Source organism: Laccaria bicolor, genomic scaffold, assembly GCF_000143565.1.
Source record: "Laccaria bicolor S238N-H82 LACBIscaffold_2 genomic scaffold, whole genome shotgun sequence".
Taxonomy (NCBI): Eukaryota; Fungi; Basidiomycota; class Agaricomycetes; order Agaricales; family Hydnangiaceae; genus Laccaria; species Laccaria bicolor.
In genome coordinates, this window is record NW_001889873.1 from 1009169 (window position 1) to 1026735 (window position 17567).

At 44.6% G+C, this 17567-nt stretch overlaps 6 protein-coding genes across 6 annotated transcripts; 2 read left to right on the top strand and 4 right to left on the bottom strand.

Moving 5' to 3' along the window:
• Positions 1-5776: 5776 nt before the first annotated feature.
• On the top strand, positions 5777-6000 carry LACBIDRAFT_305301 (uncharacterized protein; the record flags this gene model as incomplete). The annotated part of the gene is made up of 2 exons (XM_001874510.1): positions 5777-5900; positions 5957-6000. The coding sequence occupies 2 exons, from the start codon at positions 5777-5779 to the stop codon at positions 5998-6000; spliced, it is 168 nt and encodes a 55-aa protein (XP_001874545.1).
• A 152-nt stretch (positions 6001-6152) lies between these two features.
• Positions 6153-6456, bottom strand: LACBIDRAFT_305302 (uncharacterized protein; the record flags this gene model as incomplete). The annotated part of the gene is made up of 1 exon (XM_001875095.1): positions 6153-6456. The coding sequence occupies one exon, from the start codon at positions 6454-6456 to the stop codon at positions 6277-6279; it is 180 nt and encodes a 59-aa protein (XP_001875130.1). The 3' UTR covers positions 6153-6276.
• Positions 6457-7315: 859 nt separating this feature from the next.
• On the bottom strand, positions 7316-8584 carry LACBIDRAFT_321717 (uncharacterized protein; the record flags this gene model as incomplete). The annotated part of the gene is made up of 10 exons (XM_001875096.1): positions 7316-7555; positions 7603-7661; positions 7715-7775; positions 7818-7863; positions 8008-8107; positions 8173-8234; positions 8320-8327; positions 8349-8413; positions 8466-8470; positions 8544-8584. 10 exons carry the CDS (start codon positions 8582-8584, stop codon positions 7316-7318), a joined length of 687 nt encoding a protein of 228 aa, XP_001875131.1.
• Positions 8585-11437: 2853 nt separating this feature from the next.
• LACBIDRAFT_321718 (uncharacterized protein) lies at positions 11438-12194 on the bottom strand (the record flags this gene model as incomplete). The annotated part of the gene is made up of 5 exons (XM_001875097.1): positions 11438-11583; positions 11776-11903; positions 11933-11949; positions 12039-12055; positions 12128-12194. The coding sequence occupies 5 exons, from the start codon at positions 12192-12194 to the stop codon at positions 11438-11440; spliced, it is 375 nt and encodes a 124-aa protein (XP_001875132.1).
• Positions 12195-12834: 640 nt separating this feature from the next.
• Positions 12835-14405, top strand: LACBIDRAFT_321719 (uncharacterized protein; the record flags this gene model as incomplete). The annotated part of the gene is given in 4 exon segments (XM_001874511.1): positions 12835-13367; positions 13387-13555; positions 13608-14232; positions 14389-14405. The coding sequence occupies 4 exon segments, from the start codon at positions 12835-12837 to the stop codon at positions 14403-14405; spliced, it is 1344 nt and encodes a 447-aa protein (XP_001874546.1).
• A 1596-nt stretch (positions 14406-16001) lies between these two features.
• On the bottom strand, positions 16002-17537 carry LACBIDRAFT_305306 (uncharacterized protein; the record flags this gene model as incomplete). Its single annotated transcript, XM_001875098.1, has 6 exons — positions 16002-16259; positions 16312-16406; positions 16455-16625; positions 16678-16774; positions 16829-16933; positions 16983-17537. The coding sequence occupies 6 exons, from the start codon at positions 17535-17537 to the stop codon at positions 16002-16004; spliced, it is 1281 nt and encodes a 426-aa protein (XP_001875133.1).
• Positions 17538-17567: the final 30 nt, after the last annotated feature.

The following is a 17567-nucleotide window of genomic DNA, read 5'->3' on the forward strand; positions in this document are numbered from 1 at the left end:
CCTGTGGAAGTTAGTGGAGCCTCGCCGTTGTCCGTCGATCCTGGTGGTTGGTCCTCGTGGCCAATCGTCGATGGTCATGGTCCGCGCTCATTGCGTTTTGTGGGGGTAGTGAGAAGAGAAGGGGTAGTGACATGTGACATCGGGTTCGTCACCAGCTTGCACAGGACACTTCACATGACCTAACACATGTAAGATACGGTCACATGTACACATTGATTGTAACTGAGCTCACAGGTGTTATATGAGGGAGTATAAAAGTAAGAAGAAGATTGAGCCTGGCTCTTGAGCTCTCCTTATATACTACAATCTACAATGTACTATTTAGTCCCAGATAGGTCGAGTGTGTGCGCACTTGCGCACAGCATTGGTGTGCCAGAGTTGCCAGTCCGCTATGGCTATCCAACACTCCCCCTCAACTCCGAGTCTATGCCGATGCGAGAAGTAAATTTCTTGTGTGCTGGCATTGCAACGCCTTAGTAAATACATCAGCTAAATTATCCTTGGATGCGCAGTGTTCTATGATTATGGAATTGTTGCCAAGATGTTCTTGTATGAAATGATGTTGGATATCAATGTGCTTTGACTTTGAGTGTGACCCTTGGTTCTTTGAAAAGTCAATCACAGATTGATTGTCAATGTTTAATTGTGTAGGTTTATTTTGCAATAAACCAATTTCTGTGAGTAAAGTTCGAAGCCATATTGCTTCACAGGTGGCTAGGCTGGCAGCCATATATTCTGCCTCCATCGTAGATACCACAATGGTGCACTGTTTGCATGATGCCCATGAAATGGGCACATTCCCGAATAAGAAAATGTATCCCGATATAGATTTGCGATCGAGATCACTATTTCCCCAGTCCGCATCAGAGTACCCTTCTAAAATTGGAACAATGTTCCCACTGCTGTAGGTTATTCCATAGTTGCGTGTTCCATTTAAATACCGGAAGACACGTTTAATTGCACTCCAATGTTCTGGGCTCGGATTACTTGTAAATTGACTAAGGTGCTGGACTGCATAAGCAATGTCTGGCCATGTGCCAATTGCTGCATACATTAGCAAGCCAATTGCCACTGCATACTGTGGAATTTCGTGATGTTCTCCTTTGGGAGTTTTAACATTCAGATCGAGTGGCATTTTGACAGGCATGGATTTGGACATTCCAAATCTGTCCAAGATTCTTCCCACATACTGATTTTGTGTTAAATGTATTGTGCCCTTCTTGAGATCCCTTTGAACTTCAAATCCCACTATTTGTTTGAGTTCTCCAAGATCCAAGATATCAAATTTTTGGCTGAATTCTCTTTTGAATTCTGCCATGGCTTCATCATCTGAAGCTAAAATTAACATGTCATCAATGTGAACTCCGATGATGACAAGGTGTTCCTGATGTGCCTAATATAGACACATTGATCTGAAAATAGCCATGTGAAACTGAGTTGAATGAAAGTTTTGTTTAACTTTTCATTCCACATGCATCTGGATTGTTGTAGTCTGTAGAGTGTACGCTGTAATAAAAGTACTGAGTTTGTGCCATCCTCGTATCCAGGGATTTGCTTCATGTAAATTTGTTCTTTGAGTTCTCCATTGAGATAAGCTCCCACGATGTCAACAATGTGGGTGACTAATCCATACATTGTGGCAATGGCTAATAATAGCTGCAAAGTATCGAGGCGCATCACTGGCATGAAAGTCTCAAAGAAATCTATCCTGGGGATCTGTGAAAAACCTTTGGCAACTAATCTTGCTTTGTGCCACACGATTTTGCCTTCTGCGTCACGCTTTATGTGGAATACCCATTTACAGTTGATGGCAACTCTATCTTTAGGAATTTTTGTTTTGATGTATGTCCCTAGATCTTGTAATTGAAGAACTTCTGCATCCATTGCCTTTTCCATTCAGGCCAATCTGGGCGGGATCTTGCTTCTTCAACATCTTTTGGGTCATCATCAACCTCTGGTGCTTTTTCTGCAAGCATGGCATAATCATATGTTATTTCCATTCTTGCAAGAAATTGCTTTCTTCTTGTGAGAGAACTGGTACCTGATGCCACCATTCCCGAGGACCTCTTGCTGCAGGATTATTTAAAAACCTATAATGGAATGGTGACTTTTCGGCAACACGTGTAGATTTTTCCCGAGTTGGAATTGGAATCTTTGACATTATCAGTGTGTCTGCAATCATGGTATTATTAGTACTGATGTTCTCATCAGGGTTATTGTCTGATGGGAGATTGTCCGATTGACTATTCTTCCCCTCAATTTTCATAGGATGATTGACTGTGACCTCAAATTCATCATAGTCCTGAATTTCTTGGTCATCCTTCGAGAAAATAACATTGCGCGAGGTTAATATTTGCTGGCCATTCCAATAACGGTACCCTTTTGTACTGTCATCAATGCCAACAAAATTAAATGGGCAAGATCTAGGATCCAATTTCCTATTTTTCTTGTGTTGCTGTAAAACCCAGCATTTGCGACCAAATTCTTGCAAATGCTAGATATTAGGTTTCTTGTTCCAGAATACTTTGTCGGGAGTTTTTCCATCTTTCAAGGCACGTGTGGGAGAACGATTTCGGAGATAAGTGGCATATTTGACCGCTTCTGGCCAAAGATAGTAAGCGAGATGTGGATCTTGCAAGTGTAACATAGTGCATGCCTCCGAAACTACAGTTCAGTTTCCGTGCTCTGCAATTCCATTCTGTGAGGATGAGTAGGCTGCTGTAACCTTGAGGAATATTCCATTTGTTAATAAATGTTCCTTGAATTCATCATTAATATATTCCCCACCACCATCAACTCTAAGTTTCTTCAGTTTCCGGCCTGTTTGTGTTTCCACAAATGCCTTGTACTGTTTAAACTTCTCTAGTGCCTCGGATTTCTTCTTCAGAAAATATCTCATTGAACGGCATGATTTTCCGTCTGTGAATGTAATGAAATATTTTTCTCCTTCTATGCCAGTAGTTTGTGCAGGTCCCCAAAGATCAGATACTGTTAAATCGCCGATCTTGGCAATTTCTGTCTTTGATTCTTGTGGATACGGTGTGATGTGCTGCTTTGCAAGAATGCATGCTGGACATTGTTCCATTGCTGGAACACTTTCATCGACTTCCATACCACTAACCATTCCCTTTGACTTCAATTGTTTTACTGAAGCCATATTCAAATGACCCAAAATTCTGTGCCATTCATCCCAAGTGTGTGCACTTACTTTTGCAGAGTAAGCTTGGTCTTGTTTGGCAGAGACCTTGACATCCATAAGGTACAGATTCGAGATCTTGGTACCTTGTGCCATAATTGTCTGATTCAGTGCTCTAAACTTCACATGTGTGTCTGTAAATAAAACTTGAATTTTTGCGCCAGTAACTCACCCAAGCGAGATAAGATTATGTGGTGCATTTGGAACATGAAGCACATTATTGAGAGTGATGGGATAGGCTTTTCCATCAATGCGGGAGGTTAATTTAACTGTTCCCATCCCTAATACTGGTTGATTTCCTAATCCCTTAACAAAATGACCTGAGGTAGGAGTATATTCTCTAAAATAACTCCTTTCTGGTGTAATATGTGAAGTACACGCTGAATCCGCTAACCAGGAATCAGCCATGAGTGAAGCAAATGCCATTTCAGGCGCGCCATCAATTCCTGCAAATGCAAAGTCATCAGTGACTTCATTTGCACGCGCTCCCCCAAACTTTGGCTCCTTGTCATTTGAGTGATCATTTGATTTAGATTGGCAATCTGCTTTGATCACAAGGGGCAAACGGCGTTCATCACCTGGTAAAAATGTGATAAAATGCAGATAACTATGTTAAATCTTTGATTTCACATTTATAACAAAAAATTGGAGTTAAAAAAGATTAATCATTACTGCAAGTTTTTTGCTGCAGGAAGGTGATATTGAAGATGTAAAATATTTATCAGTCTTTTGCAAACTGTATAAAATGAATTTCCTACAAAAAATGTCCTCCTGGTAAAGAGATAAAAAAAAATCATGAGCAATAATGGTGATAGGGAGAAATGCATAGCCTTCTAACAAGTTAAACTTGCAGTGATATCTGAATATCTGCAGCAGTGTGAATCCTTCCTTTGTGACATAGAATGATGCGCAAGGAGGGGGTGAGTGGTTGGCATACAAACATGCTACTGGGGTGGAGGTTGTTCGTTGTTGGGTTCATTGCTAGCTAGTTGCCATAGTAGTAGCCGAGTGCTCTGACTCTGAGTGGTCAGCGCTCACTATTTGGTGACGTAGCATGCTGTGCAAGAGACATAGGTGGATAAAGTTGATGGGCAGTATGTCAGTGAAGGGGGTGGAGGTCGTCATTGGAAAGTTCGTTGCTGACTAAGGAAGTGCAATTACAGCACCAGCAACCATCAGCCAGAGCTATTTTTGGAATGACAGTGTGCACAGTGGCAGGATCACCCCCCTCAGAGGCCAATTACTACCAGGCAAAGAATTGGCCTCTGAGGCACCCTAGTGCTTGTGAAGCGCCAGGCCCGAGGTGGGTCCAGAGGCAAATGGACAGGTAACTACAGTACAACATCCCATATATATACTTGTAGGCTACAAAATAAAAGGGGTAAAGATAAAACACCCCTAAGGATGCATGAAAACGATCAAATGAAGGATTGTACCTGAAATCCAATTGAAATACAGTCAAACCTCTCTTAACCCATACCCCTCGGTGGACAGCCCAGGCTATGGGTTATGAGGGGTTATGGGCTAATAGAGGTATGGTAAAAATAGATCCTAAAAATCAAGAAAAAATCGCAAAAAATCATTAGAAAAATGTAGGACATCAATTGAAGTAGTTATGAGGTATTAAAAGAGGTCATATCCCTGGCCTGTTTATGCCGCATATCTCAATTGACTGAGCTCAACAGAGCTTCAGTTTTACGTGCATTGGGATGATCATTGATGTTGCTGATGCACTTGCCAATTGTATATGTCACGTTGAGGCCATTGACATTGCCGGCAGGCTGAGTTTCAACATCCTTTAACTCAAGATTCTCACATGCACCTAACATCTATAAGTCATAAAATCCTGACATATCTCCATGTCTGTGGAATCAGTCATAATTTCTAAGGATGTCAAGCACTGGGTTCAAGGGAGGCAGAGGGGGAATATTTTTGGGGGATAAAAGTGTATTCTATTAAACTTTGAGCTACCTGAATAACTAGGAGGGGTGCACGCAAGTGTTCACCAGGTAAAGCTAAATTTTTGACAGCCAAATAAAGGGTCTGCCTGACATAAAACCTATGGGTTTTGGCCCACAAGGGGTATGGGGTATGTGGAATGGGAGGTTTATGGGTTATGCTATGCATTTCCCTGTGAACCAACTTGGTGGACACAAAATACTATGGGGTAAGAGAGGTTATGGGTTGTCAGAGGTATGGGATAAGAGAGGTTCAACTGTACAAAGATCAGGCGCATTGCACATGCTTGCACAGCTCCCGAAATTCCAACAATGGATCCTTTACGAGGGCCGTTTCCACCTCCTCCGTTATCACTGCTATCATCACCATCAGAATCGTCTGGGTGGATAAAACTATTGAGAAACCCCCTTTCTGTGGAAACCCTACCCTAAAAATATTTGCTTATTTAAGAACCCCATTTCTGGAGGAAACCCTTCTGGAAAGGTCACATGCTCTCCGGCCATCCATTGTTACATTAGCTGCTGGTGTCTTGATTCTTGATGCCAACATTGTTCCTTCTACTGTAACGACGAAAGATCCTACACTCTCAGTATTGCTTTGAGTCTACTGTGGGTCATAGACATGCATTCCGGCAAGGTTAAGACTCAACAGCCATGCCGATATCTAGGGATCAGACGAGTCTGCTCATACAAGAGGGGTGCTATGCTAAGGACATTGGCCCCTTCAAATTGGCTTGCTGAGCCTGGTTGGTGCATAAATATCTTATAATTCTGTAATGAGAATAACATATTTCCAAGCTAGTCAGCAAGCAATACCGGACTGTGATGTTGATTCATTCACAGTGAGGGAGATAATGGACGCAATGTGTAAGTACTTCACACTTAGTCCCTTGGGTCAACTTAACCTAACTTTATAATAATTAGGATCTAGATTTCCACAAGCCATGAACTACTTCAGGGTGGCTGCACCACTCACTTCATTGTGGCATATGTGAAGGCACATCAGCAAACCTGGGTGAGCTAGGCAGCACATCTGTGCAGCACCATAGCACCATAGAAAGGGGTATCACCTTTACAGTCACCTGCACATTCTATGCAGCCCTACATAGAAACACACAGCCACTACATAGCACTCCCTAGAATCACAGAGCAGATCTGCAGCTCTCCATAGAAACACAGAGCCACTACATAGTGCTCCCTAGAATTACAGAGCAGATCTGCAGCCCTCGGTAGCAACCCCTGGGGTCTGCAGATTGCTAGAGAGGGGGGATATGTTCTACTCATTTTAATACCATATTGCATGGTTTTTACCCAAAAGTGGTGTTATGAAAAAATAAGTTTATTATCTACACTACTGCATTATACAACCCTAGTACTGCATATCCTAATACTCAACATTATATAGGGAATGTCATGGGCTACCCTGGGGTTTTCCAGAGTAACCCATGCCTGTACCTGTCAAAACCTGTACCCATGTCCATGGGCACAGGTTTTTGTGGGTATGGGTAGAGGGTTTACAAAAATGCATGGGTACCCCAACCCGTGCGGCAATAAGGGAAGAGAGGGGAACACCATTCATTGAGATGCCAAGGGCTGTTCATTGAGACACCAAGGGAGGGTGGAGGCTGTTCATTGAGGGAGGGTGGAAACTGTTCGTCAAAGGAAAGAGGCTGTTGATTGAGGGAGGAGGCTGTTCATCACCATTCGTTGAGGGAGGAGGCCATTTGTCAAGATGCCATCCATCAAGAGAGGGAGGCCACCATCTGTCAAGGGAGGGAGGACGCTGTCGTCAAGGGAGGGAGGAAACTGTTTGTCGAGGGAGGGAGAACACTGTTTGTTGAGGGAGGACACCATTTGTTGAGGGAGGACACCATTCATCAAGGGAGGACACTGTTTGTCAAGGGAGGACACTGTTCATCGAGGGAGGACACCGTTCATTGAGGGATGACACCGTTTGTCAAGGGAGGACACCATTTGTCAAGGGAGAGGGGACCATTCATTGAGGGAGGTAGGATGCCATTTGTTGAGGGAGGGAGGACACTGTTTGTCAAGGGAGGGAGGATGCCGTTGTCAAGGGAGGGGACCGTTTGTCGAGGGAGGTAGGATGCCATTCATCAAGGGATGGAGGATGTCGTTGTCAAGGGAGGGAGGGAACCATTCGTCAAGGGAGGTAGGACAGGTTGTGGGTGGTGGTGGCGACGTTAGTGTGCTTATGAGGGTGGAAGGAAAGGAAGCATAGGCTTGAAAAGTTGCCGGTTTCGAAATATGAACAGGTCACATGTTGGTTTAGGGTGGGCTTGTTAGACTTGGAGACATTTGAGTTGAGTGCAGCATGTGACCTCCCGCAACCGTACCAACTTCTGCTTGTGCCTCTCAGGTTGGCCACCGTCAACTTTTCTGCCTGTTGGTACACAACATGGAACCTTTCGAGTTGACACTGCGACTGACAGCTTGAATGGTCAGAGTAGGCATTGCGAGGGTGAAGGTCATGAATATATAAGTTGGTTCTGCAAAAAGGTGTGTCAGGGTCGTTCACTGCTTGAGTGCAAATTTCACTGACCTATCCTTGTGTCCAAAAGCTTTTTGTCAGGTCTTCCGCACCACGATCGCCCTTGGAGACTCTAAAATGTTTGTTAGCATTGTTTGGCATCAAAAGCACTCACTGAACAGTTGCTTACAGTGTTAACTCGATTACAGTAATGCAATAACCTACAGAAAGTAAGTCATCGTAGATGGATTCTGATAGAAGCCCACTGACCTACGTGTTGCAGTTGAAGTTTGTTGACGAACGTTGTGGCCACCATGGGAAACGGTGAGCATGAAGTAACGAGTAACAAGTGTGACTGACCTTACCTTCCTTCCACCATCACGTCGACACCCAATTGACTGGGGCCGCCATACACAAAGCCATCAACGTCGGTGCTTCCAACACATCTTATGATGGCGGACGTGACTTGGATGTGACAACATTAGCTGGTAAGTCATTGATGATGGATGGAGCATTTCATGGGTGCTTACCGTGATTGTGCACCAGCAGTTTAGATGTCGACAACATCAAAACCTCGCAAATCTCGGTCGTTCTGGGCACATGGGTGGATGGTCGAGTGTGTGGTGTAGAGAGGCAGCAGGAGAACGTGTATGGTATGTGTATCCTTTCTCCTTCACCTTTTGTCCTGAACATCATGTAGACGCACTAGGTCATCCTCATCACTGAATACCCGTGGGTCTGATGATGCCATCTCGTTGGAGCAAAGTGTCCCTATGCCCATGTAAGTAACAACACGTCTTTTCGTCATACATTGACGGCTCACCTAGTCTATAGCAAATGACTACAACTACTACAACAAAAGAAGACAGCAGGCGCAACGTCAATATGGGTATCGACGCACACTATTTCCAGTGGATTGGGTAGGGTTGATGGGGGATACATGCTGTGGACGTGACAAGGTGTGGTTGACGTTGAGATGAATGTTGGAGAGGGCTAACTAGTTTCAGTTGAGAGCGCCAACTCCACAACTGACTTCCACAAGCCTCCTGATGTTGTCCCTTTGTAAACGACAATGCACACGTCAGCACTGTGTTCACCACTGAACATGATGTGGAATCAAGAGGCCCATTGCATTGTTTGTTGTCTGAGGAGTTGGAGGGGGAGTGTAGGGAAGAAGAAGAGGGCCCTGCATTGGGGGGGATTAGAAAGTGAGGGTGACAAGTGGAAGGAACGTCTTGTTGAGTTGATTTGGAATGGGTTTGGGGTGCAATCTTTGTAGGTCAATCGTATTTACAGCTGGTATTCTACCACATCTACCAACCTGTCAATGCTACTGAACACTGCATAAAAATTTGACTCCCTATCAGGGCTGGATAGAAAGTGGAGGCCCCTCTATAGTACCCCATAGTAACTGCCCAAGTCTCTGTAGAGCTGCATAGCATGAGGTTACACCCACACAGCACTGTGGGGTGCTGTGGGGTGCTAGGCCATCTAGCCAAACTTGGCGCGTAACTATGGGAAACTATGATGTCAGGGGAAGCACTGTGCCTGTCTACGTGTGAAAATCAGGTTTTGCTGATGCAAATTCTTGAGCAACATGTATGCAACTCAAGCACAACCCCAATCCACTCTGCCAGCGCCCCATGCAACTAATACAAAATGGAAGGGAGTGAACGATGTCGAGGAGCACAGGGGACTTGACGATGCCTGATTACCTGGGATGGCAGTCGTTTGGAGTCGTCATTCAAACAACATTCAAATTTCAATCCTCCTTACGGTGCATTTCAAACTCATTGAAGTTTCTGTCCTACATTACTCATACCCCACAATACCGTCCACAGCCAAACTAATCAATTGCAACTGATCACTATTATTCAACTGATCACGGTTTGCTGCATAGCGTTCTTGCGGCAACAAATAGTACAATAACACAAAGCAAGTTCTTCCAAGCTTCTGTGCAAATGCTCGCTGACGAGGTCCTGGACTCCCAAGGTGATTTCAAATATCTTCTGAATGTAATTGTACTTACCCGCTATGCAAAGCCTTTTGCACAATGATGGTGGTCGACATTCATGCAGTTACCTCATAGATGGGGCCTTGTGGCTGTTTTGACTTTTTGTTTGGGTCGCTGGGGTGACAGGCCATTCCCTTGTTCCTCTATTCATCTTGATGGTTCAAGTTGAATGTTGATTCACCCACACATTTTAGAAATGTCCTGGTGAAGCTGTGCAGCATAATATCCATGAACGACAATTTGGACTTCAAGCATGAATGAAATGTTTTGGTGTTCCCTGCATTAGATATATGTACTGTGGTATTTCGACCAACTGTTCAGCCAATGTGACGTGTGATGGCCCTGAACAGATGGGAGGGGTGTTCGGAATTTGGATGACTGTGTGACATAGCAACAAAAGTGTTTGGCCAGCAGAAACTGTTCATTGAGCAGTTGACATGGCATGTAGTAGCGACCTCCTTGCCTTCTTCACAGCCTCCCAGATTAGTGAATGGTATATAATTTTGTAATAAATGTACGCCACGCAGCGGAAAAATTGAGTTTTTGAGAGACTTTCCTTTTTGGGGTAAAATGTCACCCTATTCGACCTTCCAAGTGACCTGTGACAGGTGCCAAGATCTGTTCGGTTCACAGCTCGATGTAACGAGTGACCGAACAGTCGGTCGAAATACCACAGTATATTGAAAATGAGGGCTGCGAGTGAGGCTAGCTCTCAATATCTACACTTGTATCTACATAGCAAGTGTAGTGTCAAGAAAGAATTGGCTTGTAAGTCTTTCAATATTTATGTCAAAGACTCGACTATTGTGTAAGCTGCTGCACAACTGGATCAGCCGGATTATGGCCAGAAGTTAAAATTCACAAAAGCCAGGGATCTCTCCAAAGCCTCAGAAATCCTGGGGGTTTCCGCAGAAAGGGGGTTTCTCAATAGTTTTATCTGTCTGGGTCACCTCCTCCTCAGTGCTGTTGAGGTGGCTGAACGCCATCTCTGGAATGATAAGAAAAGGAATAGTTTGATCTATTACAGTGTTTTGCATGTGAGATTGGAATCCAAATCTCACGAAAACTTGTTTGTTCTTGTAATGTGTGATGTTGCCTTCCTCGGTGTCACAGCGTTGAACGTTGGACTTCCTCTGCCAAAGTGCTCTTAGTGAAGGTCACAGGTGGCCAATAAACGATCTAGTCAGAAGACTAGATCCTAATTTTCTTCAAGTGGAGGAGTCCCCTCCCTTGGAACCCACATTTACGTCGATGATTGAATGTTGACTTTGTGTTGACTCCCATCAGTCACGGACCACAAGAACAAACAAGTTTTCGTGAGATTTGGATTCCAATCTCACATGCAAAACACTGTATCAGTGTTATCCTCACCCTGAGTTTCTACAGGTCCTAATCCAAGATCTGTACCCTTAGATCTGTGGTCGTCGTGAAGAACACCGTTGAAGAACCCGTTGATTCTCTGAGTTATTTCTAACACGCCTTACAAGAAGTCGGTAATCAGTCCTCCAACTATCACTGCAGTATGGGATTATCAACCCACGTTCATAGAGGAGGAACCCGATAGTATTTCGGTTCATCTCAAAAGGTCGAGAGCATCTTTTAATCACCCAGTCGCTCGCCAACATGAACACCTCAGTATTCGGACATCCAGTCCAGAATAGTTCCTCTCATGCGCTAAAGGAATTATTTGGCGCGTAGTAGGGAACCCAGAACACCCTGGCTGTTAATCAAGTTTACGATTTTTCTTAGCTTTGGGTTCTGTATGTATGCCAAGAAAATTTCTACTTCTCGACGATAGTAGGCAAGGGGGTCCTAGGATTCCAAAGTCCGACCAGGGGTTGGGTAGGTAGGTCAGCCACAGGCTGAGAAAAAAAAAATATGGAACCCTCTACAAAATGATCTAAAAACAGTCCTGGAAGGCCATCCCCTGCGAATTAGTAGTGCTAGTGCACTCCAAAGCATGTAGATCAGTCCGAATTCAATGATATTGAAGCATTATATAATATTTCTTCAAGCTTATCTAATCTCCACCAAGTGTCAATGTCACAAAGCTCATCTTGAAGGTGGAGAAATGGAAGCTGGCACAACCAAAGAAATACAGTCACTAAACATCACTTACAAGTTACTGGCAAGTTGTTTAGAAAGTTGTTCTTGATACCAATTATGTAAAACACCACAGCCCAATTGCAAAACTCGGATAAGCCAGACTTGCCAACAGACTTAGATCTGCCAACATTAAAATATGTTCTATACAATAAAAATTACAAGTCACTCACCTATATTCCAGTATCATCTACATTGCATTTGGTAGGAAATAGATTCACAAAACTGGGTTTGCGAGGCATCTTGGACAAAGTGATGAAAATGATGATGTCATCTTACCATATATGGACACGTGCCTGATTACGTAGGTACATCAGCAACATGGCAAAATAGATTCCAGGACGGACAAGAAGAGACACCCAACACACCTAGGCACATGACGATGTGTCGTTGATCTCCCATCAAATTTGATATTTTTGACACTCCGAAGTACATGCCGAATAGCTGCCGTTAGTGTTAGGGCTTCGTGTTAGGGTTTGGTTAGGGTTAGTGTTTTTTCGCGCAGTAGCGCGCTCTTACTTCGGTCTCCCCGCGCGGTAGCGCGTTCTCGGTAGGGTTAGGAGGTTAGGGTAAGGTTAGGAGGTTAGGGTTAATGGTTAGGTTTAGGGATATATTCTCTCTGCGCGGTAGCGCGTTCTCGGTTAGATTAGAAGGTTAGGTGAGTGGTTAGGGGGATTAAAACTCCGGCTGCCCAAATCGGGAATGTGTCGTTGTTGCTACGTGTGTATGTGTCGTCTCTTGTATATCCTCAATAGATTCCGGGTTTTACTGGTTTTGGAAGTTGCCGGGGTGTCCGGAAACCCGAAAAGGAATAGTCTAAGGGTTTCTCCGGTCAGGGACTACATAGTGATCGTGTATTACTATATCTTACGCTATTTGGGCGGCGGGTTTCCACCAAAGGATACATAGGTTGCCAAGTTTCGATATTTTTCTAGTCTCGACACCAGCTGTTACGGTGATATTACTAGGGTAGAGATATATGTGGTTTGTAATAGTTACCGTAACGTCTGGAAAGACTTCACCGTGATTGAACACAGAAGATTTTCAAGCTCCGCTGACTTCTATAACGGGAACAATGTCCGACGCGATAAACGCGTCCTCGTTATCACCCTCAATGAGCACTCGAAAGCGACCTCGATCACACGAAAACGATGAGAATATCCCTCCCACGACTCCCGTAAATGCGAAACCTATGAAATTCATCGACTGCTCTGCTCCCAAGAAGCCTCGTTTGTCCGCCAAAAATGGGCGCCATTTCACCCCACAGGATATTCAAAACATGCGGGAATCGTATGCCCAGCAAGCTCCGACACGGGTTATGAAGGAAAAGGAACAGAAAGCTGCTGCTGCTGCGCGAGGGGCTGAAATAGAGGCTGGACAAGCGACAGACCGAGTTGAACAGGCCTGGAGTCTCCTACGCCCTCTCTTCCCCTCCATGCACGACTTCTTACGCGAACTACTCACTACACGTCATCCTGTCCGATCTTCTCAAGTATCCAATCTACTTACCTTTCATGGACACGACCTCTTGAATCTCATACGTGACCGACATCCTTCTGTTGCAAATGATTGGGCTCTCAGCACGGCAAGGCAGCTCGTGTCATCGGAGTGCGACTCTTTATCCCAGTGTTTCAAGCCTGCCCCAGGGACACCAGTCTCTGACATCTTACATCTCTTTGCGAGAGGTTCTCTCTGATGCTGAGATTCTTGCACCCACACTCTTCCAGATACTCCAACAGGCTTGTGGAATGCTATCCACATCACAAGATCAGCCTTCTCGCAAACACCCAGATCTTGTAAGTTCAATACTTCGCTTTTTACTTTCTTTCTCATAAACATATCCCCCAGGTTCTCGCCACCACGCTATGTATGCTTGCAAAAGCACGAAATGATCACGCGAGCGACTTTCCGACAACCATGTGCATGTATTTTCTTGCATGCGGCACGTCACACTCAGTTTTCGACGTTCTCAACCATGCAGGGGTCACGTTCTCATACACTCAGGCCGTCGCAAAGATCAAGCAGCTCGGAAGAGAACGTCTCACGATGATGCGAGAGATTGCTCGGTCACGAGCGTTCATGGTCATCTGGGACAATCTTAACATTGCCTTCAAGGTTAGCGAGCAGCGTCACGACGCCAAGGATCATTTTGATAACGGAACTACTGCGACTCTCCTTCCACTATACGACGTTGATTTCGGTGGACTTCCACTCGAACTTTTACCCTCCCGTGACTGTCGCATTCCCGTCCTCAAGTTTGGGGCCAAAGATCTTCTCCCAACTAGTGAAGAAGCTCAGCGCGTCAAGGCCGGACAACTTTCGCATATCCAAGACATTCTATATGAAGCTTTCCCATCTCTCCGTAAACGTTTGAAGGACAAGATCCCCCCAGCTCCCACAGTTCTCCAGATCCCCGTTCACAAGACGGAGCAATATCCCCTTCCTGCTATGCATATTGACGAGTCCAGCTTTCGTTAGTAACAAAGTCTTTGCTCTTTTCCTATTTGTATTTTTCGATACAAAAAGTCAATAGGAGGTACTTTACTGAAATTCGGCTGATTCTGGTGGATCTACAAAGCAAAATAGTAGAGTGCATAAGAAGGTGTGCGGGGAATGCTACCATATATAGGTAATGTCGGAGCTTAAAAAAGCCCTATGCTAAATCATGATAAAGTCCTACCAGTCGCCATAGGAGTAATTACCGCCTTCCTACTTACCCAAAAAAGAAACACCCTCTCCCTCAGATTTTACATCGCGATTACTCCGAGGCGACTGGTTTCGAGTCTAATATTTTTCCAGCAAGATGCAAAAACGTAGACACCTCTCCAAATTTCCCAGACTCCGCCTCGCTTTGTACAAACAACCGCTTTAGGAAATGAGCGGGTGTGAGTGATGCAAACATTCTGTTCTCGCTCCACCAACCTCCACTCCGTGCATTCGCTAGCATCTCATCTATGTCATTTCCTATCAACCCTCGTAACAATGAGATGCCGTTTTTGTTCGGCAGATATAAAGCGGTAGTTCCCTGACATATTTGAAGATGGGAAAAGAGAAATTATATAGAAGTACCATATTTGTAGGAGTATATAATAAAATGGCGCGCCATGAAGTATGACGCGTCGTGCGGCGGCACCAAATGCGGTTGTTTGTACAAAGCGAGGAGTCTGGGAAATTTGGAGAGGAGTCTACGTTTTTGCATCTTGCTGTCAATGTTTCGAGGTTTTTAGTGGTTTTCGGAGGTTGCCAGGGTTGAGAAACCCGTGGAAACTGATTTGCTCAATTACTGATGTAGGTAGGTCAAGCCAGTAAGGGCTTAATAAAAAAATCGACCCCAGGTCTATTTTTTTAATCCTAGGACCCCCTTGATAGCAGGCTCCAAGGATTTCAAAGTCGTTTGCTGACCAGAATTCGTCGGCCTTGTAAGAGAGGAATACTTACCTTCTCCACTGGTTATTAGATCTTCCTCTGCTTTGTTTCGACATTGTTTGAGGTGTTGATTCAAGTTTATAAGAATGATTTTTTGTAAAGCGAACCCGATATGATCAGCTCTGCTATTGGAATGGTATAGATTGGTCAATAATTCCTTTAGAATATCCATCTCCTCGAACAAATCCCTGCGCCCTTTCCGTGATACTACCTTTCCACAGGAAGTTATAAAAATGGAGAATTGAAAAAGTGAGAAAAACCCTGTAGAGTCGGATGAGTGAAGGTGGCGGAGAGATTGGGATAACGGCGTCCATACTCGGAACTCATTGGTGATGGACGTCTCATTGCCGATGTCGAAGACGGACTTGCGAGGGGTGAAGGTAATGAGAGCGCACAGCTTCTTTGACGACCTTGAGCGGTAGGGCTTGGACACGTAGAGCGTGCCAGTCGACGTTTGTAATACTCTCTAAGTATGTCAATTCAATATTTGTCCTCTTCAAAGTATCAATGGAATATGAAGGTAAGAGTCCAATGCAGCTTACATTTATTCAGCTGTGTGGAATACCTCAAAAACAAAGTATAATTACAATTACAGTCTTACGATAAGAACATTTTAACCAGCTTCTCTTGCGCGGACATGTCGTTCAACCTCTTTCGTATATTTTTGACGGACGATGTGGCAAGCCAGTTCCCTCAGTTCATTTTTGTTCGGCAGCTCTTTATCCCCTGTAAAATGGGATACTCGTGGGATAGCCAGGACACTAGAACAGCATTAGGCCTGGTAGAAGTGAAAAACATTGTGAACATGCCTTTTTGTCAGTAATGCAATTGCGTCGCAAGACTGTTTTTCAACCTCTTCAACAGTACTAACTGGCTCCTTGAACTTATCCATGCATTCATTGGCCAAGGCGAAGGCAGTGTCCCAGTTTGCAGTCGATCTACGAGCACCAAAACCGGTCCCTGAGCTAGAAGCCTTATGCAACCATCAGTGTCATGAGCACAATTTGTTTCCTTCTGGTTTACATTGTCACCAGTGCGAACGCCCCTCCGTTGCTGAATGACCGAGGAACCAATCTGGGGTGGCATTAGAGATTTCCGCCATAAGGTCAAAGAACAACAAACTAACATGTGACACAGGTGACCTCTCCTGACTCTTTTTGACGATGGCCTGAAGGCCTTCAGTGTATGCATGTAAGATAACGCTGAATACTTTATTCGTCACTAAGGAAGAAATTTAGCCTCAGAAACCTGAATGGGAAAACCACATGCCATTTATCATATCCTCAATGAAAAGCTCTCTTGTGGTGTTCGCCCGCAGCGTCTCATCAAAAGCGAACTTTTTTTCGGTTGGATCATATGAATAAAAGTGAAACGACTCCATGTCGGTAAGTAAACCATAAACACGCAGGCCTTCAAATTTTGCATCGTTATTCATTTGAGCTGCCTCTGTATGCAAGCTCAGCATAACTCAAGAACATGGATTCAGGCTTACAGAGGAGCTCAAGAAACAATTGCGCAACGTTGTCGCCCTTTTGTAATCGTAGCTTTAATTCGACTACGAAGAACAAAATACCCCCAATCATGAACAGCTGTATCAAGTCTCTGTCAGAGAGTCGGTGGCAAAGATTGAGCAATAGACCCACCTCGTGCTCAACCTCACCTCCGCTAGAGTAAGCTGTTGATGCCATTGGGTGTTCCGGTGTATTAACAACCCGACCATGGAATAAAGAGACGATGGGTATGAGATACTTGGTGTAAAGTGAGCACGAGAAAACATTCTTTGACAGTTGGACATACCGCGTCAAAGACTCTAACTCGCGCTTGTTCTCTCAACTGCTCAGGTCGTTCTTGGTACACATCTTGAATGCACCACGCCGTCTCGGCAGCAGGTTCATGAAAAGAAGGTGGGAGGAAAAAAGAAGGAATGTAGAATTTGTCAAAATTGATGTCTGAAAGATTAGGGCCAAGATTGAATTGGGGTGCAAGGTCACTCCATTTTGCGGACGAGAACGATGGCAGGTTGTGTCTTGCTTTCTTTATTTGAGAGGCAGTGATCTGCCCGTCGTTGGCAAGTTCTGCAAGAACCTTGGCAAGGGAGTCAGGCCCGAGTGCGACAAGCTTCTCCTTCCACCCCTCTGGAAGATCGACCAGTACACTGGCAGTCGTGATTTCACTCGATTTGCGTTTTTTTTCCACTTCTTTTCCCTTCTTCCGTTGTCTCGTCGTTGCTTTGCATCGAGCCCTAGAGCGGTGCGTCTTGGGTTGGTCTTGGGTGCGTGTATGGCCCAGGTTCCTCACCCCATCCGTAAGAGCGTATAAGCTGGACAGTATTAGTGACGTAATCGTGCACATGGACTGTTACGCCCGTGCTTGAAATCTCTG